Source organism: Aulostomus chinensis, chromosome 15 (genome assembly GCF_037954235.1).
Source record: "Aulostomus chinensis isolate RoL2024-O1b breed Wild chromosome 15, RoL_Achi_v1.0, whole genome shotgun sequence".
In the NCBI taxonomy this organism is placed as follows: domain Eukaryota; kingdom Metazoa; phylum Chordata; class Actinopteri; order Syngnathiformes; family Aulostomidae; genus Aulostomus; species Aulostomus chinensis.
In genome coordinates this window covers 14,803,532-14,829,695 of record NC_141334.1, presented here as the reverse complement: position 1 = coordinate 14,829,695, position 26,164 = coordinate 14,803,532, and the positions used below count along the sequence as shown (strand labels likewise).

General features: G+C 41.3%; 4 protein-coding genes across 8 annotated transcripts; 1 reads left to right on the top strand and 3 right to left on the bottom strand.

Annotated features, from left to right (window-relative positions):
* Positions 1–56: 56 nt before the first annotated feature.
* LOC147248887 (palmitoyltransferase ZDHHC20-A-like) lies at positions 57–8,268 on the bottom strand. 3 transcript variants are annotated; one of them, XM_086226554.1, is made up of 13 exons: positions 7,322–7,366; positions 7,014–7,040; positions 6,790–6,884; positions 6,104–6,224; positions 5,716–5,785; positions 5,433–5,465; positions 3,986–4,106; positions 2,964–3,096; positions 2,746–2,872; positions 2,407–2,493; positions 2,239–2,309; positions 2,090–2,130; positions 57–1,316 (listed from the first exon to the last, which is right to left on the bottom strand). In XM_086226554.1, exons 1-12 carry the CDS (start codon positions 7,335–7,337, stop codon positions 2,093–2,095), a joined length of 939 nt encoding a protein of 312 aa, XP_086082680.1. In that variant the 5' UTR covers positions 7,338–7,366; the 3' UTR covers positions 57–1,316; positions 2,090–2,092. The 3 variants fall into 3 exon arrangements, with proteins under 3 accessions (XP_086082680.1, XP_086082677.1, XP_086082679.1); XM_086226551.1 differs by lacking the exon at positions 7,322–7,366 and adding an exon at positions 8,127–8,268 and having other exon boundaries at positions 58–1,316; XM_086226553.1 differs by lacking the exons at positions 57–1,316; positions 7,322–7,366 and adding exons at positions 1,965–2,011; positions 8,127–8,268.
* Positions 8,269–9,602: 1,334 nt separating this feature from the next.
* Positions 9,603–13,762, bottom strand: LOC147248886 (choline-phosphate cytidylyltransferase B-like). The gene is made up of 8 exons (XM_086225988.1): positions 13,442–13,762; positions 12,285–12,384; positions 11,660–11,776; positions 11,395–11,546; positions 11,224–11,302; positions 10,998–11,140; positions 10,630–10,818; positions 9,603–9,948 (listed from the first exon to the last, which is right to left on the bottom strand). Exons 1-8 carry the CDS (start codon positions 13,517–13,519, stop codon positions 9,697–9,699), a joined length of 1,110 nt encoding a protein of 369 aa, XP_086082114.1. The 5' UTR covers positions 13,520–13,762; the 3' UTR covers positions 9,603–9,696.
* Positions 13,763–15,430: 1,668 nt separating this feature from the next.
* lipia (lipase, member Ia) lies at positions 15,431–22,160 on the top strand. Its single transcript, XM_086227099.1, has 12 exons — positions 15,431–15,547; positions 15,837–15,903; positions 16,016–16,095; positions 17,858–18,228; positions 18,307–18,415; positions 19,428–19,529; positions 19,673–19,762; positions 19,843–20,010; positions 20,169–20,258; positions 20,728–20,836; positions 20,947–21,120; positions 21,208–22,160. The coding sequence occupies exons 3-12, from the start codon at positions 16,035–16,037 to the stop codon at positions 21,290–21,292; spliced, it is 1,359 nt and encodes a 452-aa protein (XP_086083225.1). The 5' UTR covers positions 15,431–15,547; positions 15,837–15,903; positions 16,016–16,034; the 3' UTR covers positions 21,293–22,160.
* Positions 22,161–22,255: 95 nt separating this feature from the next.
* LOC147248884 (SH3 domain-containing kinase-binding protein 1) lies at positions 22,256–25,998 on the bottom strand. Of its 3 annotated transcripts, XM_086227100.1 has the most exons (8): positions 25,696–25,998; positions 25,463–25,585; positions 25,268–25,375; positions 25,035–25,087; positions 24,545–24,658; positions 23,950–24,188; positions 23,765–23,828; positions 22,256–23,561 (listed from the first exon to the last, which is right to left on the bottom strand). In XM_086227100.1, exons 3-8 carry the CDS (start codon positions 25,296–25,298, stop codon positions 23,523–23,525), a joined length of 540 nt encoding a protein of 179 aa, XP_086083226.1. In that variant the 5' UTR covers positions 25,299–25,375; positions 25,463–25,585; positions 25,696–25,998; the 3' UTR covers positions 22,256–23,522. The 3 variants fall into 3 exon arrangements, with proteins under 3 accessions (XP_086083226.1, XP_086083228.1, XP_086083227.1); XM_086227102.1 differs by lacking the exon at positions 25,268–25,375 and having other exon boundaries at positions 22,258–23,561; XM_086227101.1 differs by lacking the exons at positions 25,268–25,375; positions 25,463–25,585 and having other exon boundaries at positions 22,258–23,561.
* Positions 25,999–26,164: the final 166 nt, after the last annotated feature.

Sequence of the window (26,164 nt, the reverse complement as noted above, 5' to 3'; positions counted from 1 at the left end):
ACATGGTATTAATCTATAAATAACTTTATTGCAATAATTACCATTATACGTTTGCAACCACAGTGCTCCTGCTACAAATCACAATGATTCATTTTAGTTTCTTGCATTTATTGTTGCAGAACAATAAATGTGTATAATGAGGATGAATTAACATGAAATTCCCACCATTAAAACTAGGGATGCATTTACTGTAGAAGTTTTAGTTATGGTGACACTGAGTGAGTGCGTTCACATGAACCGCAGTCAAATCATTGACAGCTACACACGATTAGAACGACAGGGCAAAGCAAACAGTGTTACACATCACTTCCAATAAAAAGGGATAAAACATAATGACCCTCAACAATAAGCATTTATAACCACTGCTTATCTGCTCCTCACTCAAGATCAGAACATGGAAGGTCCTTTAGTTATTTGAGGTTTTGCTTTTGTTCTTCAACTTTGAAATACATTTCATGAGAACTAGCGGGAAATGAAGGAAGTGGCGAGAAGACAAGACGGAATCCCTGACGTTAAAACACATACAATAATTCATCACGAGTATAAAATCAAATGAAATGAATGAGGAGGAAACGCATTCATAGACTTAAATTACATAAATATCAAATAAATAAGCTATTACAAGAAAATCAACCAACATAAGTCATTTATAAAAACAAATACATGTTTAGAGTGCAGCATAGTCATTATTTGGAATGAGGTGGCAGTTGGATTTGGTCCTCACAGTCGAAGCTTTAATTAACCGTATATATATATCTTACCATCATATAAAAATTGAAATGCAAAAAAATTAAAAATAAAAGACTAAATAATGTAAACAAAGACCCTTCAATGATGTAAACGAAATCAGACCTGATACCCGACTAGCCCGTTACGACATATTGCACACGTGCAATTATTTTGCTGCGTGAGAATTTCTCTTAAATATCTGGAGTGATCGCGTCTCTCCGTATAAATCGATTAACTGTAGCTCTTGCTGCTCTACAAACTAGAATAAGTGAGGATTATGGATGGTTAACACTGAGAAAGGGTGATTCTTATTGGAGTGTAGGATATTAGTCGGAGCAGTCATTGGCTCAATGATTCAACGTCATCTGAGTGTCTTTGGCCGAGACAAAACCTGTGAATTGCGTCTGGATCAGACTGCTGGGGTCCGGGAGCGCAGCCTCTGCTGGTTGACTTGATAACAGTATTGGTGCAGGATGAACCACGATCCATCCATGCAGATACAAACGTGGTAAACGTGGAGTGAAGCTGTACTGTCAAACTCTAAATGAGGATAGAAGAAGACGGCTCCCGGAGAGGTGCTGAGGATCCTGGTTTAAGGCAGCATAGTGGACCAGAGGGGTATTCCATCAGTTAAGGAAAGACTTGGCTTACTTAAACAAGTGTACCATCAATGTGGGTGATATGAATCCCTGCTTAGTAACCATGGTAACTTAAGCCCCAGGACTAGCCTGCGCCGCTCCAGGCTAACTGACAAGCTAATGAGTCAAAAACAATGTCAGATGGAAAGAAACTAACAGCCTAAAGACAAATCTGTTGGCTGGATTTCTGCTCTCGCATCAATCCTCATGAAATAAGAATAAAGAGTTCACAATCCAGTCGGTCTTTCGTTGGTCCCAAAATCAACTCATGAAAACTTTTATATGCCACGTATCAAATGCAACTCCGAGCGCTGAAAATAATCACAGATCACTAGCGTTTTGTGTTAAATTGTTTTGGCATGGTTGCTGAAACAACTGAAGGGTGAATATTTTTTGCCAGTCACCACTGTTAGTCAGTGGCGTTTGCTCAGCCTGTGAGGCGAACACCGCCCCTGCCTTATCTTCATTTATCATCACTGCATCGTCTTTTTGCCTATCGACTCGTCGGGGCTTCCTCTCTACCTGAGAGGCGTGCTCAAACTGAAGATGTTGGACTGGGCCTGGCTTTACTTAGCTGTGATGATGGAATGCCCCCCCCCCCCCCCCCCCCCCCAAGCTCTACTGCATACTGACATGCCTGCAACCTGCAGGAAACGAGGGACAACATAAAAATATGCACAAGAAGAAGAAGACAAATCCCAAGCACCATGTCTATCATGTACCTGCTATTGCTCCACTGTTACTGAGACTACTTGGTCTGCAACTGAAAGGAAACAAAAAGACAGAGTACAATGGTGTTTTGAGCATAAATACCATTAAAATGACATTTAAATATGGAACAAAAAGAGGAGAAGAAGCAGCAGCTACACACCACTTTTGTCCTTGCTGTCATCCACTGTGTGTTGTATGTTGTTCCGAGGGTCAGTATCCTCATCTGCAGGGCTGCATTTAAAGTCACGTTAGACTTTCACAGCCAGAAAACCAAACATACTTAACAGGTAACTTTTTTTTTTTCCTTGAAGGAAAAAAGAATACCAACATTTTGCCATTTTGCTGGAGGACACTGTTTGCTTGTTCAGGATCAATGTGAACCAGTCTGGTGACAAAGGAGAGTCCATCTCCTGGACTGAAAAAAAAAAAGAGAAGAAATCACAAACAACCACAGCATTGGCCAAGATTTTCTGACTGTCTCCATTCCTTTACAGCAGCTATGTTTGAAACCATAGAATGCCTAAACATCTGTACATCGTGTGGGAAATTCATGTTAGTAAGGACAAAAACCATCATGGGGCAGAGCAACATCTTCAAATGCTGCCCCCTCCTCCTGGACCTTACTGGCCCACTTTCATTTCTGGTTCTTGGGTCAGAGTAGTTTTACCTTGAGAAAACTGGAAACAGCCAGTACTTCGCCTGATCTCCAAACACTTCCACTACATTTCGGCTACAGCCAAGAGAAAACCCATTTTTGTCAGGACCATTTGAGAAGATGGGAGCTCTAAAAGCCTCTGAAATAGGAAACAAAGGTTCAAATCCCAAACAACAAATCAACAGTAACTTTAAAGATGTGAAAATTTAAGTAGCATAATCTTTCGCTACCTATAGTGGTCCTGTTCTTTCCTACAAGCCACAGATGGTAGCTGAGAAGTGACAGGATGCTGATGAAGAACAAGGCCGCCACGAAAAATAGAAACAAGATGTGGAATTTGGCGTGTGTGTCAGGCAGCTGTTTCTACAGAGGTGGGGGGGGGGGGGGGGGGGGGAGACAAAAGTGGGTCAGTTTGACTTGACAATCCCCATCTTCACCAAACAAGCGGCCTCATTATCATACCAATGTTTTAATGTGCTTCAGTTGTTCATAAAACTGCCATTCAGACAACATGTGTTAGTGTGGTTAGTGGTAAAAATGGGACCCCCCCCCCACCCCAAGAATGTTAATGGAGCAGAAAAGAGTCTGAAAACCTGGAACTAAGTTAGCACTGTTGAACATCCTGTTCTCTCCTCTCACTGGACAACTGGACATTTTGATTTGAAAGGGTTTTTGGCTACTTGTGCGAAATAAAATCTGTAGTTCACAGAATGTCAAAAAAATATTGTTTTGAAGCTTTTGCTATCAAGTCTGGCTCCTAAGTTGAGCTACTTATTAGCAAATAGCACGAACAAGTAGCTGGACAGAGTCGGAGTGGCTGTCAAATACTGTGTGTGTTTTTGTTGCTTGACTGTAAAAATCATGCCAAAAAGAAGCATGAAGCTAACTGCTGATGTTTAATTCATGTGTCTGCAGTAAAATTTGTTCACAGAACAACATTAGCATTGCACTTGTAGCGTAAAAGTCAAGTGCATTGGTGATTAACAAGTCTGACAATATTTCTTTGCCACAAAGCTTGTGTTCTGCAACGATCAAAAACAAATTGTAACAATTTCATAGGCATTTGGCAGAGGGAAGCAAAAGTGATGCCAACTTCTAGGTTGGCCTGCAAAAAAAAACATCATCCCTGCGGCATTCCCTCTGTGGTTTTCCCCTTCTCAAAACAACACTCTTAGGTTTTCAAAACCCAATGACGCTTGAAGATACATCCAGGCATACACAAGCAAGAACAGGTTGACGTTTCTCTACTTACAGTCCAGAATTTGATGAAATACCGGACGACAGTAGCGCAAATGACAGCACAGTAGAGTGAAGCGTACGCCAGGAACAAGACAAAGAACTTGTAGTTTGAGAATCCAACACAGTTATTCACCCTGCAAGAAAAGACACCAGGGACACTTCACAAAACAACAATTAACAAGTCAAACTCAGCTCATCGTTCATTCCAGGAAACGAGGGACTGATGCCCCGGCACTATTCGTCAGTGATGGTCGTGTGGAGTGGAAAGATGGGGACTCATATCTCTGACCTCACCTGGGCTGCCAACACGCCAGATGCTATGAAAAAGGCTCAAAAATGCCTGCCCTTCCAGAAGCTACAGTTCCTGCATTGAGGGTGCCCTGGCGTACCGCATCACCATCTGGTGCGCTGGCTGTTCAGCTATGACAAGAAGGATCTGCAGAGGGTTTAAAAAAAAAAAAAAAAAAAAAAAAGCCCCCCCCCCCCTCACCCCCACCCCAAAAAAACCCCAAAGAACCAGCATCAGCTGTTCTCTTCACTGCCTGGAAGAGATCGCTATCACCCGCTACCTCAGCAGAGCCTCGGCCATCATCAAGGACAAGTTTCATCCTGGTCACCATCTGTTCAGCCTACTGCCCTCTGGGGGGCGACACTGACCTATCAAAACCCAGACCACCAGATTCAATCACAGCTTTTTCTTGACAGAAATACACACCCTACATCAGGGTTCCCCAATAGGCGGCCTGCGAGCCATTTGCGGCCCACGAGAGGACGCAGACTGGCCCACACCAACTTGCGAGCAAAAAGGATTTTTTGGGGGGGAAAAAAAAAAAATTGTAAACCTGGCAACTTTCCAAGCAGACTGTAATAACCAAATATTTATTTTGAGTAAATGGTTTGTTCTCAACTTTTGTTTCCAGAGTGCAATTTGTCTTTGTGTGACCCTCACAAACAGTATTCCTGAATCCCAGGGCACAACTAATAATAATGTTATAATGCACTTTCAGTGCAGATTCAACGTTGGTATCTGCACTGTCACTGGAGTGGGGGTGCGGTGGCGCCCCCCTCCCTGTCGTCGTGTGCCCCACGGGTGCTGTTGCCCTCGGCTTGGTGCCCAGGTCAGAATTTGGCCCTTGGTGAAATCTAATTGGAGAACCCTGCCCTAAATGGACTCAAATAACACACACACACACACACACACACACACACCATTGATTTACTGTGTCCTTTTTCCTTTAGCAACTTACTGATTTTAGATATTTATTATTGAATGTATATGTGGACTGTAATGTTGTGTGGTTGGGTTGTCTTTAGCCCCTTCAAAAGTATATATAGTTTGCATTATAATGACAATAAAAGGCACTTTGACATCATTAAAAGGAGATAAACATAACAGTAAAACTGCTAATAGATAAAAGCCATGTTTAACGTTGTAGTTAAATGAGGAAAGATGACGGTACCAGGGGCAGTGATGGTCCATTTTCAGCACACACCTGGAAGGATAAAATAAACGTAAACATTCTCTTCCTATTTATAAGATTTAATCAGCTGGATTCAAGTCGATCCACTGCACTTACACCACGGCAGATGAAGATACAAGGAGCTAATATTAAAACCATTGCCAGAATACTTAACTCTTCGTGTTCTAAGTCAAAAACAGTGTGACCATATTTAGAGTTTCCTCTTATGTGGAAACCAGGATCAAAATTACAGCTAATTATTTTCAGGTGTGTGTAGACTCACATTTCACAGGTAGAGCAGTGATGACAGCGGTCAGGCTTGATTAGCTGGCAGGGCTCACAGTATCGGACGGCTGTTTCAGAGAAAAGGGGAGGAGAATGACGTCTGTATTTTAAAAAGATTAAATGCAAATCTTTTAGAGAATGCCGTTCCACGATCGCAACATCTCAGTGGTTGATGAGTGGAGGAGACGGTGTGTCCCGCAGCAATAAAGCGCTCCAGTCTAAAGAGCCCTCCAGTTACATGCAAATCAGGAAACACAGATGAGCCCTGCCTGCACTGGCAGGTAAACAGCATTTTATCATCTGTATCAGAGAGCAAACACTTCTATCTCCAAGAAGAAGACAGTCAGGTCATTTGTTGATGTCACTGCCATGGTGGAAAGCCTCACCTCCTCCTGCTGTGCGTGTATAAACGGGTAAATTCCTCGCCACCTTCTTCAGAATCTCTTGCTGCATCTCAGCCCGCTCCTCTCTTTCATACAGTTCCTTCTCCACTCTGGGTAAAGTAAACTGACGACACGAAAAGAGACTGACTCAGAGCAACAAGTGACAAACAACGGTGAACCAAGAACCCATGATCAACTTGGACTGTCGCGTCATGCAGCATTTATTTGTGAGACAATAGTTGTCTTTCTAAGTCAGTCTTCTCGGGAAATGTTGTCAATTACAGTTCCAATTCAAAGTCTGCATCTTTTCTATCAATCTATCAACTCCTACTATTATATTTAGAAGTACTCCTGTGTGTTGCAGTAAAATAGCAGAAAAGATACAGTACAGAATGTACAATTTACAGTCTGAATTTTTCAATAGGTTCATTTAAAGATGGCAACCCAGACAGAAAGCAGTTGTGCTGATGAGTTACTAGGTATCGGGAAGATACGGGTCCAATCACTGGATTGGATATCAGATGTAGGAAATAAAGTGGAAAATCAGCTTTTTTTTTTTTTTTTTTTTTTTTAAATCAGGTGGATCAACGTGGAGCACCACAAACGTGTGAATAACTCCTTAGCTGTCTGAGAAAGTAAAGAAAAAGACCATCAGGCAGCCATCCCCAAAACACACATTCCTGTCTTACCGCTTTTGAGGGTTCAGATGGTCTGGACCAGATCGTTTTCCAGTAAGACCATATGAACATGAAGAGGGAAATGTGGAAGATGACCAGGTAGCTGACTGATTGGGGGGGGGGGGGGGGGAGAGAGAGAGAGAGAGAGAGAGAGAGTCTGATATCACCTCTGTAATTCAATACATGTAAGAGAGGAGTGACAGCACCAATGGTAATGAACAGTGTGGGCAACTTACTTCGTTCTGCATTATTTGGGATTGTATCTACATGGGACACACAAAGAGAGCAGAGAAAATACATCAGCACCTTCTAATCAATGGCCTAAGAATGAATAAGTTCAAATCCTCCACCTCACACCACCCCTCTCCCGCACCATGTGGCGGCGGCCTGGTACGACCAGCAGTGGTCCACCCATGAGAGGGAGCTTTGTTTAGGCAGCAGGGACGTCCCCCTCCTGACCACCACATACTGATAATGGTATCATCGGTTCCAGGCAGCCACATACCATAAAAACCCATCTGTGGGTGAGGGGACAGCAACTTACCAGTCTCCTCACCCATTCATCTGATGAATCCTCATTATGTTCAAAATAAGACATTCTGACAATAAAATGTAAGGAAAAATTAAAACTATCTGCTGACTAATGAATCCGTTCATTGTTAGAAACAACATGATTTGATTACTAGTCAAGTTTGTTTTATCTGAATCAATAATCTGAGTTGTCCACACGCACGCACACACGCGCGCGCACACACACACACGTATTCAGAATTCATAAAATAACATTCACAATTAATGATAACTATCAAAATCATGGAGAGATATTAATGTAATCATGCCAGCAATTTAATACATTAGCCATGATAAAAATAAAGTTACTGAGTATGAACCCATTCACAATGTCAGTAACACGCACTGGAGCTCAGAGCTTCAGAGCGAGAGAGTTCCCTTGTGCTCTCATTCACATCGCATTTAACCTGCAAAACACCTCATTAGTTTTACTTTTTCTCTTCCTACAAACAAGTACAACTCTAAAACTGAAGTTATTAGGTAACCGTTGATAACCTGACATTGACTTTTAACCTCAGATTAAAAAATATATATACACACACACATATATATATATATATATATGTCCGGTGATGTTAACGTTATATCTTTTGTTGTCATTAATCAATCAATGTAAATAGCGAGTATAGGGCGGAAAATACACGCATGCAGTTTGTAGCCTGGAGCTGATTTTCAATCTCACTTCAACTGAAAGTTGAGAACAGCAGAACTGACGAGCACGTATCCGTCTCCTCGACTGATAAATTAAAGTAAAACTACACAAAATGACGTGTACTTACAAACACAAAGCTCCACCACATACGCGTAGTAGGACCAACCCACAACCAGGTTAATAAAGAGGACAGGTATCCAGTTAAGAGCCCGTTTACAGCACCTCACCGCAGGAGAGGGCGCCATCTTTAATCCGGCCTGCCAGTGACGTCATATTGACGGCTCTAATTTATGGAGACAAAGAAACTACAAGACCCAGGTAAACTGAGCATGCGCAGATGTGTTTGCAGGGCTCAACACGACTGAAAGAGGTGGAAAGTACTGTTTACTTCAGTAAATATTAGTATATTTGTACTTTACATATATTTGCTGAGGCAGCATTATAAAATCTGATGCTGCAGGCTTTACCGGTATAACGTGTCTTATAGAGGTCGATGGAGCCATAAGTGAATGATCCTATAAGCACTGAGACATACACACACCATGTACTCTTAACATATTTTCTTTTCAGTAAACTCAGTATGTCATTGAATGGATTTTTGAAAGGAGCCCTCTTCTTACTTACACTGAAAACTACTTCATCTGGGTGTTTCTTGATTCAATTAAACTTTACCACCAGAACTGACAGACCAAAGCAACATTTTCACACACATCCATTTGCCTTACACAAGTCAGAGATGTTATTTGAATACAAAAATAAAATCACTCAAATATAATTTATTTGTATTTTTCCCTTTACAATTAATAACATAGGCAACTGGAGTAAAATTATTTTTTACATGTCTAAACACCAAATTCCAGGTTCATGCTGACATACCTTCATATTATCCTATTGTTCTTGAAAGAGACTCACTCTAGATGGTGCAATCATGATTCTCTCTTATTTAGAAATACATTCTTTTGTCCAGGTGAAGTGTATATGTGGTTTAACGGTCTCAAGTAGACCAATAAGCTGCACCACAGAACATATTTACTTCTAAAAAAAATTAGTTTTTGACATTCAGGACTGATGCTTTATTTGCCAGAGTGCTGAAACAGAAAAAAAGGTTTACATTATAATGCGATTTACACAGAACTGAACAGAATTTAGACAGAAAGAGAATATGTTCTCCGTCTCTCATGTCTGGAAGGGAACAAACACTATATTGTGAGTGTTGGTTTGATACAGGCCTGAAACTTTACAAATCCAAAAACAGTCAAATTTTGCCTCCTTAAACACGATAAGCGTGTGTGTTTGTGGTGTTTAAAGGGTGAACAAGTAGCTACCTGCAAACATTAGCAGTCATTTGGAGCTGTATTAACTCAAATGTAGCTTTATTTGGTCAAATTGTGCATTTTCTGGACCTTAAATCAAAACCATAAATTTAGACAACCTTCTCAAACGGCTGAGTCGTTTGATTTGTTGTTAACCTAAAACTACAGGACTGCAAAACCCTTCAACATCTCCTGTCAGGACAATTTGAAGTTATGTAGTGTGTAATTATCTCAGCGATATACTATATGGAAGTTGGTAGGTGAAAGAGGTCAAAGCACCATACACATGATCAAATATTGCACTTTTTTATTTGTTAAATTCAATCAACAGCAGTGTAGTCAGCTATATTAATGACCAACACAGATGACTAAAACATGATGAGCTCATTGTTTGTGTCGACTGCGCGAGGACGCAGCCTTGACGGAGGAGCGTGTTTTCTTTTTAAACGAGGAAGGCGAGGATGGAGAGGAAGGAGGAGAGAGAGAGGAAGGGGAAGTGCTGGTAGAGGTGGTGAAGGGGGCGGAGTCAGGAGAAGCTGCGCGTCGTCTGGTGGGACTGCTGCTGGGAGATCCACGGGGTGAAGAGTAGGGTGACAGGGCCTGAAGCATCCGTCCACTCTGCTCCTGAATGGCGTGCTGGATGAGGGCAGAGACAGAAGAGCGTTTCATTCCTGAATAGTTCCCCTAACTACCTTGAGCAGCATTCATGTAGTGTGTTTTTTGTGTGCGTTAAGTTGTGAGTTATGATAGCTTCTATTGGCAGTATGGTGTGAGGTCATCTGCGTCAGAGAGAGTTTCTCTAATTATTGACAGTTCCTGATTGCTCTGCTCTCGCACAGCCATACTGATTTGCTTTTGCTATGGAGGAAGATTTAGATAGGATTATGAGGCTTCCTCATGATTTCAGAGCAGTTTATCTTTAGAACTTGCTGGTTGCCTGGTAACCTCAAGGCAAGAGGTCAAAACAAACAGATTTCTATTTAATTCATCTGTTATATTCTCTTTATATCAATAGTTTTTGTATGTTTGTTTGTTTGTTTTTTACATTTATTGACAGTAATTTGTACCATTATACCAACCTCTTGGAAACATTCTCACATGTACTTATTGCATTGCACATTTTTTTGGTGTCATTGCTGGTTCTGCTTTATCTTTTGCACTAAGATAATTGCCTCACACATTTTTACTTTGCTAAAACAGAATTCTGATTCTGAACAAATCCCTAAATAACATTAAAAGTGAGTTAGAAATGAAATGTTCTCTAACTGTTTAGTTCATAAAGGGACATTTTCTGGATCAATTTAAAAGTAAACGTGCCCAAGCTCCATCTGGTCCAAAAAGTTCAAGGAAGTTGCCAATGAACTCTCGTGACTTCTCCTCCCACTTGTGGATGAGGTCTTGGCTCTTCTCTTCCACTCTGTACACAAAGTGTTTGGACTTCTCCTCCACTGTACGGACCGTCTCTTTCATCTTGTCCACCCGGTCCTGGATTCGGTACTTATTCTCCTGTCAGAAAAAGCCATTATAAACGTAAAAATGTTATATTTGATTCTCATATATATATATATATATATATATATATATATATATATATATATATATATATATATATATATATATATATATATATATATATATATATATATATATATATATATATATGAATTAAACATAATTTCTCTTACGTTAATGAATCCAACATTCAGTTCTCGGGCTGTGTAGCCTCTCTGAAGGTTGCGTCGGACATAGATGTCGTAGTCTCTGACGATGCGAGTGATCAGATCTGATGTGGAGATGCCCTCAGTCCTCTCAGTGGCCACAAACATTCCTGACACACAGAGGATGCATGTCATTAAACGTATGAGATAAAACACATGAGACGGGGCTGGTACAGGATATATAAGTCTTTACCTGCTTCCTTGATGTGTTTATAGACATCCTCTGATCCAGCAGAGCTATAGGGAATATCATCATGAGCCACGAAATCAATCTGTAAGTGTAACATTACATTGATGGAAAACCTTCAACAACATCTTTCATTCATTTCAAGAGGCTGCCTCTTCCAACTGCGTGACCTTTGACCTTATGTTTCTTCAGGAAGTCTTGGGTGAGGGTCCAGGGAGCGTCTCGCACCACCTCATCAACATAACGGCAGTGCCTCAGGGCTTCATAGCGCTCGTCCTCTGTCATCACCGTGTAACCCTTGAACTTGTGGGTGAGTTCATCACTGCAGACTAGAATCACAACGACAGAGCTAGAAGATTTAGCCAAAGAGCCCTAAAAGTAATATCAATCAATGTACACAAACTATATTACATTACTACTTCTTCACTGTTGTATCACTAACCTCCTACTATCAGGTATGTGTTCGGGAACACATTTTTGGCTTGCATCAGAGCTCGAGCATGCCCAGAATGAAAAAGATCAAAGATCCCATCAGCGTAGACTCTCACTGGACGATGAGCTACAAGATGAAAAAAAAATGAAGTAGAAAATAAAGAAAAGAAAAGAAAACTCTAAAAAATGTTTTTAGCACTGTTGCCTCACAGCAAGAAGGTTCTGGGTTCGAGCCCCGGCTCGGGCACGGGGTGTTTCTGTGTGGAGTTTGCCGGCTTCCTCCCACAGTCCAAAGACATCAAGAGAGGACGAGGCTGATTGATACTCTAAATTGACCGTAGGTGTGACTGTGAGTGTGAATGGTTGTCTGTCTCTATGTGTCGGCCCTGTGATGGACTGGTGACCTGTCCAGGGTGAACCCCACCTCTCGCCTGAATGCTGCTGGTATAGGCTCCAGCCCCCTCCCCAACAGGATAAGTGGTAGAAAATGGATGGATGGATGGATTTTATGTTATCTGGTGGTGTTATTTTCCTCTATTCAGTTGCTTATTTGTGAGTGTCCTGTCATGACACGCAAACACTCATTTTCATAATACTTATTGGCAGCTGTGATTAAAGTTATTAAGAAGTGTGACCTGGCGTGCCCCTCCTGGCTTGGGCGATGGTCAGCTTTTCATGGGGGATCTCTAATTCACAACCTGTAGTCTTGGCAAAAGTAGCTGGTTCCCGAAGAGCCTGAAAACACAGGAAAAAAACAGTCCATACTGTTGCTGTCAAAGTCTCAGCATGTATCAGGTGACAGGAGAGGTACAAATTTTTAAAAAGCTGCCATATATGACATGCCCATTAAAACCCGAGGGTAAATATAGTTTACCAAACAGGAGAACCTGAAGGAAGCGAAATTAAGTAAAATAGCAAGTTTTACTTAAGTAGAAATGCAGATATTTGTGTGAGAAACAGTAGAAGTACTGATTTAACCAGATCCTGTTCTGAATGTGCAAGGAGAAGAAAGTACAGATACGTGTGTTGAAATGAAGTAAGCAAAAGTACAGTACAGAGTAATCACCCACCTCTGGTTTACATATATACTTGACCTCTAGATGTGATATGGTTTAAGCTATAGACACTTGGAAATCTCCAGCAGTTGTCAGTAATCTCTGGATGTGTCTTGGACTTTGTGTTGTACATATGCATACAATTATACATAACTTGATCGGTTGTGTTGTCACGTATACTTTGAACTCTTATGCAATTTAACTTCCAAATGATGTTTTGTAATATTTAGGAATTTGAAAAATATTCCTGTCAACGTCCGTGCTTCTTCTCTCTTTTTCCTGTCGTTTTTGATTCCTTACCTCACAGCCTCATTAAACAGATCCATGCAGCCTGTCATAATCATCACCACCGACACATTAATCTTAATCATGGCTATCATTTGCAGTTGATTTATTGTAGTCTGCAATGCAGGACATTCTTCTGAAGCCTGTGCTTCAATAAAAACTAATCACAAGGAGTCATTTTGAGTCATATAATGATAGATAGTTCTAGATTATTGTGTATTAATTGCGCCAAACACAACATGTGCTTGAGTGAATCATGGCTGCATTATACTGCAGATATCAAATCAGTCCTGACAACACAGTTCCACCCTGCTTATCAGTGAAGCCTCCATTCCCAAGTCAGGAAAAACTGACTTTAGTAGGCAGTCATACATCACACTGGTCTTGCTTCTTCTCTGATTCATAAAAGAACATTCAAGTCCACTAGTTTTATTTGATAGAACAGGACATACCCTGCCAGGGCGTCTTCGCTGGTTCTGTGGGGCCTGCTGCTGGACGTTACTCCCTCTGCCTCGTCTTCTTCCAGCCATCCTGGACCTTCAACCCTTTCCCGGGAAGTGACAACAGGGCTACAGCCACCTGCCACCGCTCCGCTGGCCCTTCTGATCCTGAGTGTGTACGAATACATACCAGCAGCCCGCCTGACCCTGATGACGGGAGAACATAGTGAGCAAAGGTCACGCCACTCAGATGTAGATTGCACTTGTCATCAATTCTGAGCTTCCCTCTTCATGTATCACAGGGCCTCCCACACTGTGATGTTGAGAGAGAGGGGGCTGTATGTTAAAGTGAGCCGGTACGTTCACAGCCTTTGGAACCAAACACAGTGGGACAATATGTTCCAACATTACACACACACACACACACACACACACACACACACACACACACACACACACACACACACACACACACACACACACACACACACACACACACACACACAGAGTTACCCAAAGGGTTGGGTCAGGTGTTATGTAATAAAGCACTGTAGTCAAAAGCTGAATATACACCTAAATCTTAGAACTTAGTTTGACAAAATGATGCAAGTGTTAAAAAAGTAACCAGTGGAGGGCAGTATCATTCCTTGACTGAACCGTGTATTTTTGAACACAATGAGGGGTTTGTGGTTTGTAGAACAGTTATGATGACAAAAGTTACCAGGCCCTGTTGTTACTCACAGTAAAACTGTGGCTTGACGTTATCTGTAGGTAATATTCAGCTCAAATGACTTAAAACTGAAAAAAAGAGCACACAAACCCACTGACTGCTAGTTAGCTTAGCACAATGAATAGTATTAAGTGGGAAATATTTGCATACCTCTGTAAAGAGTCGTCAAGTACACTTTTCTACAGAAAGTTCTTTGCCTTCAAGAGCGTAACTAGGTTTGTTTATAACATTTATAATTCATTTTTCCGCTTTTGAGAATTTTAGATCTGGACACATCACCATAGAGCTACTTAGACATAGAGACAGCTAGCAATGGTTTGATGCAGCACCTCAAAATTTCAGTAAACAAAATGTTTGTAAATGACTACAAGAGCAACTGCTGCTAGTAGTCATGGTCGACTTTGTACGAGTCGATGAGGAGGACTACTGCTGGCCAAACAAAGACCCTGAACCTGATGTATTTGATGACCTCTGACGGAGGTATGCTAAAAGTTCCCACTCCCTATCACTAATTTTGCTAAGCTAACTGGCAATCAGCTGGTCCCAGTGGGTCTCAGCACCCCAATGGAGCACAGTAGAGAGAAGAGTCTCATACCTCTTGTCTGGATCTTGGAGGGATGAGAAATAATGTATGAATGTTTGAGGGCAGTTTTTTTTTTTGGGCCAAATCTGCCATCACACACTCAAGCCCCATAATGTTCTTCAGTGGAATGTTCTATCTCACACTTTTCACAACAGTGATCTGTTCCTAGGTTCCTTCTTGACTCATGCGTCACCCTTCCACCAAGTCTCAGGAAAATCAGCATAATCCTGCAGAGGGGCAGGAGACAAAAAAAGCAAAAAAATGGCCAAGGAAACATTGGTGAAGGGAAAAATAGTGGTATGAGGTGGAGTATTTGATTTAAGGCGTTAAACAAATAATTGCTTTTGACATTTATGACTGCCTAAACATTTCCATTTTAGAAAAGTGATGTTTGTTTGTTTTTCCAGAAATAAAATACCATGTTTCACTTTCACTTTTCTCTCCCACATGAAACACACTGATCTCAGGTTGCACCAGACTGGGTAAGACAGACTTTCTGTTGCTTTTGACACATTCAAGTTCAATGAATACATGAGAAATGGTCGCAAAACTGGTTTGAGTTCACAGAAACCAGCAACAGGTGTGATTTCACAAGAATTTTTCACCTGAGGACACAATGACCTGGGGCAAGGGGTGTGGCTAGCCTCGTCAGAGCATGCAGGGCGGGAGTATTGCTCTGCTGTTCCTCCTCTCACTTCCTGAAGGGAACAGTTTCTAAATATGTGGACCTACAAACACAGGATCACCTGTAATACTCTAAACCTGTGACACACACCAGACCAGGAGTTATTATTCTGCAGCAAAGGTAAGATCCTGATATCGTGAGGCCCCTGTTTCAGCGTTGGGGGTTAGCTCCATAAAGCGCAGAGCATTTACACGTCTGCTGTATCAAAAGAAACTGATGACACAGATTTATGGGGTTTCAGTTAAGTCATATTTATTCTGTCATTGGTTCAGGTGTACCTCAGTGGGTGGGGTCAGAACCAAAACACAGATTTTCATGTTAACCAAAAGTGTGAATAAACCATGACCAGATTCATAACAGTGGACGGTAAGTAGATGAGTAACTAAGCTTGTTTCTTTGCTCCACTCAGAATTGCTTCCAGAGCAGAAATGTCTCAAACTGCAGTATGACGAGAAGAGTTTTGTGTCAGATAAGGAGTAAATATTACGTTTAATATCTTCGTTGGAATATGGTTTTCATGTACTCACTCCAGAGTACAGAAGAGTATTTTATGGATCAAACAAAGTCTGACTTGTGTTTTAAATACAGATTATTGCTGGTCTCAAGCATGTTCCTGTGGCAACATCTGACACTGCTGCTGCTGCTGCTAACCGTCACAGCTGTCGAAGGTAAGTGCCATAACACGCTGAAATGTAAACGTCGTAGTTTACAATGCTGCTCTCTGCATTTATGTATACAAACAGAGGGCGTGATGCAGCAAGTGGGCCGAATACTGGGAAAAGGAGTCAGGCAGCTTTTGAGGAACTGAAATTTCTCGGGGAATACCAGCGTTGAACTCATCTGTGGTTCTCCAGATGAACCCACACCAGGCTCTCAGCTGATATACGTGCAGCCATGCTGCGGTGACACACAAACAGAGTCTCACATGTGTTGTGTAATAGATACTGGTGGCATGTGGGAGCCAAAGACACTCCGCTCTCAGATGAGCAGGCATTTGGGTGTTGGTCCCAGTTACGTGGGAGAGGAAATGAACGTGAAGTTAAACTATTATTTTACCTGAAAATAACAACTTCAGCAACAATATTTCGATGGTGCACAATTTATGTCAGTTGAACTGTACTTAAGTATATAAGAGGAGGTGTATTGTAGTGCGTGCATGCATGCGTGTGTGTGTGTGTGTGTGTGTGTGTGTGTGCTTGTGTGTGTGTTATCATGGACAGCTATTCTTAGGTAATTTGAGGGATTTAGTTATTTAATATCTTTTCCTCTATATCTTCAAGACAAGTACATATTGATAGATTGTGAGTGGTATGACTTGTTTGGAGGAGAGGTCTTGTTAAGAGTGTGAATGTTGCAGATCAGATTAGATCAGATCAGATAAGACGATCGAGTCCACAACACTGCAGGAGCTAAATAAATTAGGAAAAAGGGGTGAGCGACAAACAGATGACTAACAGAACAAAAATATAAAAGAATTAACAAAATAGAATATACTTCAAGCAATACACAAACCTGACAGAACACTTCTCACTTTTACAGAAATAAATATAAAACGTGTATATACAGTATATATATGTTCATTTTCTAATCATTATTTAGATAAGTTCACATTTTCAGGGAAGCTCTACGAAAGCATTTAAAGTACACGATAACTGTCAAAAATGAGTGCGACCCCAGGAAGAGTAGCAGCAGTTTAAAGGCATGTTGGAGTTCATGAAACTAACAACCTCCACCTCCATGTCTCTTTTATTGTCACTGCACATCCCGAATGTTTTTTCTCGGACATGCAACCATGGCATTCTTTTCATGTGACACGTCGAATTCATTTTAACAATTTGTTTTGCTAAATTAACCCGTCGCGTCATTCGGTAACGATGATAAAAGTTATTTTTGCTGGCTTATCAGACTGTTTTCGAGGTCATGTTACCGTGGTTCATTTTTTTGTCAGTATCAGAGGGTTTTTTTTCCGGTTTAGGCTGCCTCTATATTATTTGTATACTGTCACAAGTCGCGTGCGCACCTCCAGACAGGGCTGACTGTGACACACTGGCAAATTTAGGCTTTATGTCCATTTCCTCTGATATTGTGAGGATTGGTGTTCACATGTCAATTAATGGGATGTGGTTTAAGGTAAGTGAATTGATTCAAGATCCAAAGTGTTTATTGTCATGTGCTCAGTATGGAAACATGTTTCCCTGTCCATAGAATGCCTAACAGTGTTAGGAATACTGTGCAAAATGTTTGAGTTTTGCAAATATTTGAGTATTGCAAATATTTGAGTGTTGCAAAATATTTGAGTATTTGAGATCTACACGCATTTTCCGAGCATGTCTTCAGAAATTAAGTTAAGAACTGGAATATTGTCCTTTTCTTTCCCTCTTCATCTCTTTCTCTGTCTTCTCCTTCTCATCCTCTCATCCTCACTCCCAGCTCAGACATGTGAGCAGTTCACAGATCTAGATCTGGCTCATGCAATCATCGGAACCACCCTCAAAATTAAGTTGCTGCTGTACACCAGAGACAACATCGATTGTGGTTTACTCATGTCCCACACCAACCTCACAGCCCACCCTCAGTTCAACCTATCCAGACCCACTACCTTTGTCATTCATGGTTATCGGCCCACTGGATCTCCACCGGCGTGGCTCCAGAGAATCACCAAGCTGCTGCTGGCCAGGACAGACCAAAATGTCATGGTTGTGGACTGGAACAATGGAGCTGCTAATTTTAATTATCTGAAAGCTGTTGAGAACACACACAAGGCAGCAGACAACCTCACTGCTTTCATTGAAATGATGCAGGTATTCTTGATTCCTTAGCTGCGATCACGCAGTGTACATTCTTCATGGACTGTGAGACCAATAACTCTCTCCCCTCAGGAACACGGAGCCAATCTGAGCTCCATCCACATGATCGGACTCAGTCTCGGAGCTCACATATCAGGGTTTGTAGGCAGCAACCTGAATGGGACAATTGGAAGAATTACGGGTAAGATTTAAATGTTGGTATATTCAACGTCACTGTCATTCCTTATTACAAAATCGGATTAAATGCACAATCTTAGATATCTCTAGGTTTATCAGCTGTGAAATCACAAGCTGTCATTTCCCTCCGGTTCTACCAGAAAGATAATATCTGTTCAAGTTGATTCTATGTAAATAGTTCCTGTTTCTCATTGATAACAGTAGTGAGGTCAGCTGACATGCTCCTGGAGCTCATTGCACCAGCATGCCAAGGAGCAACTTTACGTCTGACGCAGAAGTGAACGTTACAATCAGCTTAAAGTCATGATTGGTGCACTATTTAAACATAAGCCTGGATAAAACTTTGGCATCCAGTATGGAAGAGTCAGACTTGTATCATAGTAGCAGTAAAAACAAATGTTTACACAGACAGAAAAAGAAAAACAGCACTCTCCATCATGCTCTTCCTTTTCTCTCTCTCTTTATCTCTGTCCCTCTCTTTCCTTCTGCATATCTATCTTCCTCCATTATCTGTCTTTGTCTCTGCCCCGCTCTCCTGCTCTCTTTCCCCCCAACCGGTCAAAGCAGAAGGCCGTCCCCATTGAGCCTGGATCTGCTCGACGTTCCTGCCTGTTAAAAGGAAGGTTTTCGTCGCCGCTGTTGCAGGATGTGCTTGCTGATGGAGAACTGTTGAGTGTAGATTCATTGAAGGAGCGTGGTACGAGACCTGCTCTACCTGTAAAGTGTCATGAGATCACTTTTGTTGTGATTTGGCGCTAGACAAATAAAATTGACTAGACTTGACTTGACAACGAGATGAGACACATTTATGGAAGGTAGTAAACACACACAGGACAGCCTTCGAAAATTGTTGGCCTCACAATAAGAGCATACATTTCTCATGCAGCCTTTCTTTGGATGAAAAGGGGTTTGACTGGCAGAAACTCTCCATGCTAGTGGTGTCAGTGCAGAGCAGAACAACAAATATCCAGGATGCAATGGACAACAAACCCAAATACTTTTATTGATGTTTGCAGCTCTGGATCCTGCTGGGCCTCAGTTCACTGGCACTCCTCCAGAGAACCGGCTTGACCCCGCAGACGCCCAGTTTGTTGATGTTCTCCACACAGATATAGATGGTAAAGTGAAGTCCAACCATCCGTCATTTTTCTATACCGCTTATCCGTGAAATCCTGCTTCATGTATTATGTTTTACCGCTGTGATTGATGTTGGTTGTGTATCATAACAACATAAAGGTGAACAATAAATGTGTGTTCTCAGCTCTTGGTTTCAGAGAACCTCTAGGTCATATTGATATCTATGCCAACGGAGGAACCGACCAACCTGGCTGCCCGACAACCATCTTTTCTGGTGTGTTAACCGAAGTGATCCAGATAGAAAAGATTCTTGAGCATTTTTAACAGTCTGCTTGTTATCTTTTGGCTGTACAGGAAGTTCCTACTTTAAATGTGACCACCAGAGATCAGTGCTGCTCTACATGGGCTCTCTGGATGGGAGCTGTGTAAGCAGGGTCTTCCCTTGCTCCTCTTACAGGGACTTTCTGGATGGGAACTGCATAAACTGCGACCATTTTGGTTCCGCCGGATGTCCTTTGTACGGTAGGTCATTTGAATTCACATTTTCACAAAAAATTGCAGCTAATGCCCTCAAGAGAAGCACCAGATGGAGTTATTTTTATGAAAACAAATCGGTTTTGGTAAGCAGATCTTCTTTAGCAAAGTGTTTTTACAGATTCAACTGTTTCTCTCATTTCCAGGTCATGATATCGTACAATGGAAAGATGTCCTGCTGAGACTTGGACAAACAAAAACTTTCTTCACCACTAATAAAGACTCCCCTTTCTGCAGTAAGTGTAACAATAATGGGTCACTAAAACATACAGCATTCACCCTCTGACGTATTTACCCCATAGTTTGATATTTCTGATACATAAAGTATATATTTGGATACGATAAGGTCAACTCATTTAGATATGCGGTGAAGTCCATGCTATTTTAGGTGTTGTGAACTGTTTTTGTATTTTAGAAAATTATTTAATGAACAGTAGGCCAAGGTGAAAAATTTAATCAAGTTTTTGCAAAAACAGTCAGGTTTTAGGGCAAACATACCAAAGGTTTTCTAAGTTCAGGTGTATTTTTTATATTTAATTGTCACTAAATATAATATATATATAAAATATACCTTCATGCATCGTACCATACATCCTAAATGTTTCAGACACTCGTGCTTTAAACTGAAACTGAACATTTATTTAAGAGGAAGTGTTGTTTTGTGTCAAATAGTGGACGTTGTTTTGTCTTTGTGTTTTCTGTCAGAGACAGCCTACCGGCTGGATGTGATGGTGTGGAATGAGGACGTCCGCTTTGGTTACATTACTGTTAAACTCCACGGTGACGGTGAAGAGGCAGTGGCAACAATTGACCAGTGAGTCTAGACTTTATTCAATGTAGTATTACTTCTGTTGCGAGTACAAATATGTCACCATTAGCACTTCCCATGTTAATCTTATTAATATGTTGTTCTATTCATATCAGTAAAGCATCAGAGTTCAAGAAGTACACCGAGACAAAGTTGTTGGCCCAGTTTGACAAAGACCTGACATCAGTGAAAAGAGTCTCTCTCATATTCTCCACTGGGAATGTCTTCAAGCCCAAATATACACTCCGAGTTCTCCGAATACGTCTCACACCTCTGGAGAGCAGGGACAGGTATGAGCAGCCCTTCTGATTTTTCAAGTTTAGCTAAGAGATGCGGTGATTTTTGTCATGTGGTTTACTATCTTCCGGTCCTCGCAGGGCTCTCTGCCGGTATGACATCCTCCTTCAGGAGAACAAGGAGGTCAGCTCCAGGCTGGTTCCCTGTGAAGAATCCGACTTCTGAAGCTAAACGGAACCCCACCCTGAAACTCGGTCTGGAAAAAAAACTCTTCTTTCTCCCTGGACATCGCGGGGAAAAAAAATGACAGCTTTGAACCGGCAGCCAAATATTCATAGACACTATGGGATTTTTTGATCCGAACGGAAAATGTGACATAACTGATGTACTGTATCTGTGTTGTTAAGGACTATGTTTGCATTTCACTTGTAGTGCAAACTGAAAGTGAATCTCTGGTGACTTGATGTCTTCAAGAGAACGCCGAGCTGATTTTTAAGGATGATTTTAGAAGAAAAGCAGGATTTCTTTTCCTCACTATATGACGTCGCCCTCCGGCTCGTCTCTGAAAATCTTAAATCGGCTGCACGATGGTGAGACGCGGAAGGAAAATATATCTAAATCGTAAATATATCTTATATCAGTATTGTTTTTCAATCTCAAAAAGTATGTATATATTTGAGGTAGGGTTCAGAAAATGAACAAACCTTTTGTCCTTTTATTTATTTTCATAAAAAAATTAGCCAGATTTGCATTAACCCCCCCCCCCCATGCATCACATCAATATCAGATGATTTGCTTGTATGAATGCTCGCGTCAACATATTTTTACTGAAAATAAAATTCATGACATTAACAACGGACTGGTTTTACAGCTCCGTGTTTTTTTAAGATCAGAACAGTTACATTCAGAGAATATTCCCACCCTGAAATAAGAGAGAAGGTGCACGTTTGGGCTTCCCTAACAAGTGATTTACTACCGGCTTTATTCTCTTGTGACTGTCAAATATTTTTTTAAAGGGTTGACAAATTCAGATGGTTGGATGTTAGATTTGGACGCCTACCATTGAAAATTTTTAAAACATAAACCCCCGAAGAAGTAATGCATCTGACTGAGAATTCCTAAAGGGATAGTTCAACCCCAAGCCCCCCCCCCCCCCAAAATTCAGTCATTATTTCCACACGGATGGAAGGCGACGATGCCATGTTTTCACTGTGGCGTCTTTTTCAAACCAATTTATCACGTTGAGGCTGAAGTACGCTTGGATTATTTGAGAAGTACGGCGGCATTTTACAGCTTGGGGTTTTTTTCACGTTTGAAAACCCATCCCCAATTATGGCACTCGTTTGGGAGATTACTTCAACATCTTTCCTTGTGTAACTCAGTCTTTTGGGCCCGATTTTCCATCATCATGAGGGGGAGCAGATAACGACCGAATATTCATTTTGTGGGAACTAATCCTTCAGCAGTGACTCCAGAAACATCGACTCAGTTCATTTAGCGATCCAGTTGAATAAAAATGACATTTTTTCCCCATAAAAACGCAAATTTTTAATTCAAAAGGACCAAAGAGGGATTTGTTATAACTTTGGGTGAAACATCAATCAAAAGGGTGAGAGGACTAAATAACCGAGAAGCTTTTCAAGTTGATTACTTCCATTAAGACATTCATTTTTGAATGACATTAACTAATAACATATGAGTACATCTCAAAAACACAAATCTGAACTTTAGAATTCACAGCGGTTTGCCTTTTTTTACATTTTATTGAAACAGTATTTTAATTTATTGAGGGGATTTTTAACATGAAATAGGAAATACAGTCAACAGCAATTTAAAAAACAAAATCTCAACTTTGATGCCTTATTTTTTTAGGGTAAAATGTCATATAAATCTTACAACTTATTATTTATGTGAAGAATCCCCTCTTTAAAAGAAGAAAGAAGTAGATTGATTGATTGATGCGACGTCTACATTTTTAGACGGATTCTAAAACACGACAGGTAGATAATAAAACACGGATATCACCATGAAACTTCTCAAGTTGAAAACTTACATGAGGACAAATGGCTCTTTCCACAGCCGCCATCTTGACTGTGCGCCCAGGGTAAACACGGGCGTAACATTAAATACGGCCACGTTCCATTCATGTGATCCAGACTCCTGCTAGCTATTACTCATGCAGGCTCAGTTAACTGAACGTGACACACGAAAGCGTGTGAGACTCGAATGCTTCTATCAGCTGCACCTGTGTTTACCTGCTGGGATGTGGCTGCTGAGAGAAGAGCCACTCCCAAGTAGCATTTTTCTAAAATAAGAAACAATGTGAACAAAATTAGACGTTATAGAAGCAAAGAGGCAAAAAAAAAAAAAAAAATGACAAGCCCTTTTTTTTGTGTCGTAGTGTTAAAAAAACATGATCACATATACAACAGGACCTTCACCACTCAGTCAAAGCTCACTTAGACATGTGTTTCTTCATACGATGTATCTCCATCTGAAATAAAACAAACACAACAGTGAATGCAGTTTAGTATTCTTATGACAAGCTTTAAAAAGTAGATGATTATTCCAAGAAATCCTAGCAGGACTTTAGATATTTTAAAAATCATTGGGAGAATTCAACCAAACACAAAGCAAGATTCTGTGAAACAGCAAATTAAAATTCATAGTGACGACTGTCATTACTTCAAGTCGTACCTGTAAAGTCAAGCGGATCCTTTTCTCTTCGTCCAACTCATTCATCAGAAGTTTAATTTCTTTGCTGGAACACAAGATGTTGTGTTAGGACTTACAAGATGACAAGTTCAAGCTCATTATTTCAATTTGCTTCACATTTGGTTGGAAAATGCTGGTAGGACGATCATGCGGCGAACAGGCAGTACTTGTGCTGACTCTTCATCTGGTCAAACTGCTCCTTCAGCTCTCGCAGCTCCGTCTGCAGGTCTTCCAGTTTTGGGGAAGTGTGTGCCGCTGGGTTTCTGCTGCGTTGGGGTTCAGAGTTAAGGCTTGAGGGTGGCCTCGCTTGAAGAACAGCGGATAATGCCTTGGGAAGCAGAGAGGACAGGGATTGGGCGCCCCCTGTAGGGGTTGACTGTGTGGGTCCACTTTGGAGTTCAGCTGCCTGTGGGGAGGAACAAACACCAAAAAAATCTACATCTGAAATGATAATTTACAGTCACAAGCAAAATACAAGCTGCTGTTTAGTTATATTGTCTGTCCAGTTCTAATAAAGGCAGGAACACCCTGAGGAGACATTCATATTCTGTCAAAAACATCCTCTGGGACTTAAGAATGAACTGATAAGATTTTGATGGTCAAAGGTCACACTCACCTTCACCCCACATAAACAGAATATAGCAGGAACACCGTGAGGGAATATCTTCAGATTGGCCAAAAAAATCCACCATCCACTAGGTCTTCTGGCCAAAGGTCAAAGGTCAAAGGTTAAGGTCACTGCGACAGCTACACATCACTTACATGAGGAGCGGCACCAATTTGACGTTTTTCGTAAGAGTTTTCCTGCGTTGGCGCTGAAGAATCCTGCTCTTCACACTGGTGTTCATTTCTCTCGGCCTCCATTGAGTGTGTCACCTGTGGGTCAAGTTTGGTTTGAGACATCGGATCAGTGAAACATTACATTTTCCTTTGAGAACATAAAAATCGACCATTGTCCCCACACAGTTTAGCCTTTAGCGAGGCCAGTATACAGTTAGCACTTCAAGTTTTAGTAGCCTTTACTCTTGATTGAAGGGTTAAGGAAGCAGATATCTTTCACAGCTGTAAGTGGTTGTGTGTGCATAAGACGGCTCAGATAAGTTATATTTATCCCAAGGATAAAAACAGACCAGCACACACAGAGTTCTCATACAGAGCCAAGTTCTATTATGACATAATAACAGTATTAAAAGTCAATACTTCCAAAAGACTGAGGCTCTAACTGTACTCTTTCATCTGCAGCATGAGTTACCTGCTCATTCAGCTTCTCCGCCAGTGACACAATTGACTCAAACTCTTCGGTGTCTTTGAGTGAAACAGAGAATAACTATTAAAACAATCCTAGAACAAGAGTCAAAGACAATGTTGAGGAGACGTGTCATAGTTTTGTTTTAATTTCACGATTCCAGAGCCTTTCACATGCAGCATTCAAGCTGACAGAATCTTAAATTATGTTGCGACTCACGTAAGAACTGCAAGGCTTACCAGGAATGAGGGCTGAGCTATAGTTGCCCATGGCGACAGAGAGGAATACAAGTGTTGAAGGAGACAGAGTGAAAGACAAAAAAACCTGCAGAGTCTTTATTTCTACATCTACAAACGACAGATGGGAGCAACAAGTCAGAGGAGCAGAAATCAGTGGACGCCAGTGCAACCTGTTGAGGAAAATATCATGCTTACATCCAGTTATTCAAACTCCGCTCTTGTCGAGCAACTTCACTTGGTTCCATAAAAGTAACGGGGGACTAAGTTTGGACAGCTGTTTCTCACATGCCGGGGCAGTGATCACATATTCAACACATGCTAGAACCAAAGCACAGAAAGAGCACAGTGACATATCATCTTATTAGTGAACATACTAAACCTGATTATTGTCAGTTACAGTACAACGCGGAACAAGGCGGCTCACTCACCTTGTCATGTCAGCCTGGCCGCTGAGATCCAGCAGCATCTGTGGTAACTGGACACCAGCCATTGTAGCCCACTGTGGTCTGCAGAGTATGTTGTGATGAGGAGTGCTACTGTCACGGCTAAGTTTAGCACAGGGCCGAGCAGTGGTGCTGCACTCTGCTTACAAATATCACCGGGCCAGAGCAAAGGGCGCCATCACACACTGAAGGGCAAGAGTTGTGTTTAACAGGACAAGCAAGCAGGCACGCAGTTACACAAGAACTGGTATTTAAACTGGGCAGAGCCAGAAAGATGACGCCTGCATCTTGTTCACCTCCAGTGATGAGTGACATCAGGAAGTGTTCCGATTGGTGCTCACAGGGCCACGCCTCTGACTTCATGTTCTCTATACACATCATGAGAATGTTCAGCCTGTCATGCCTGGTGATATTTGTGTCCCAGGCAGAAAGAAGAAGAAGAAGAAGAAGAAGA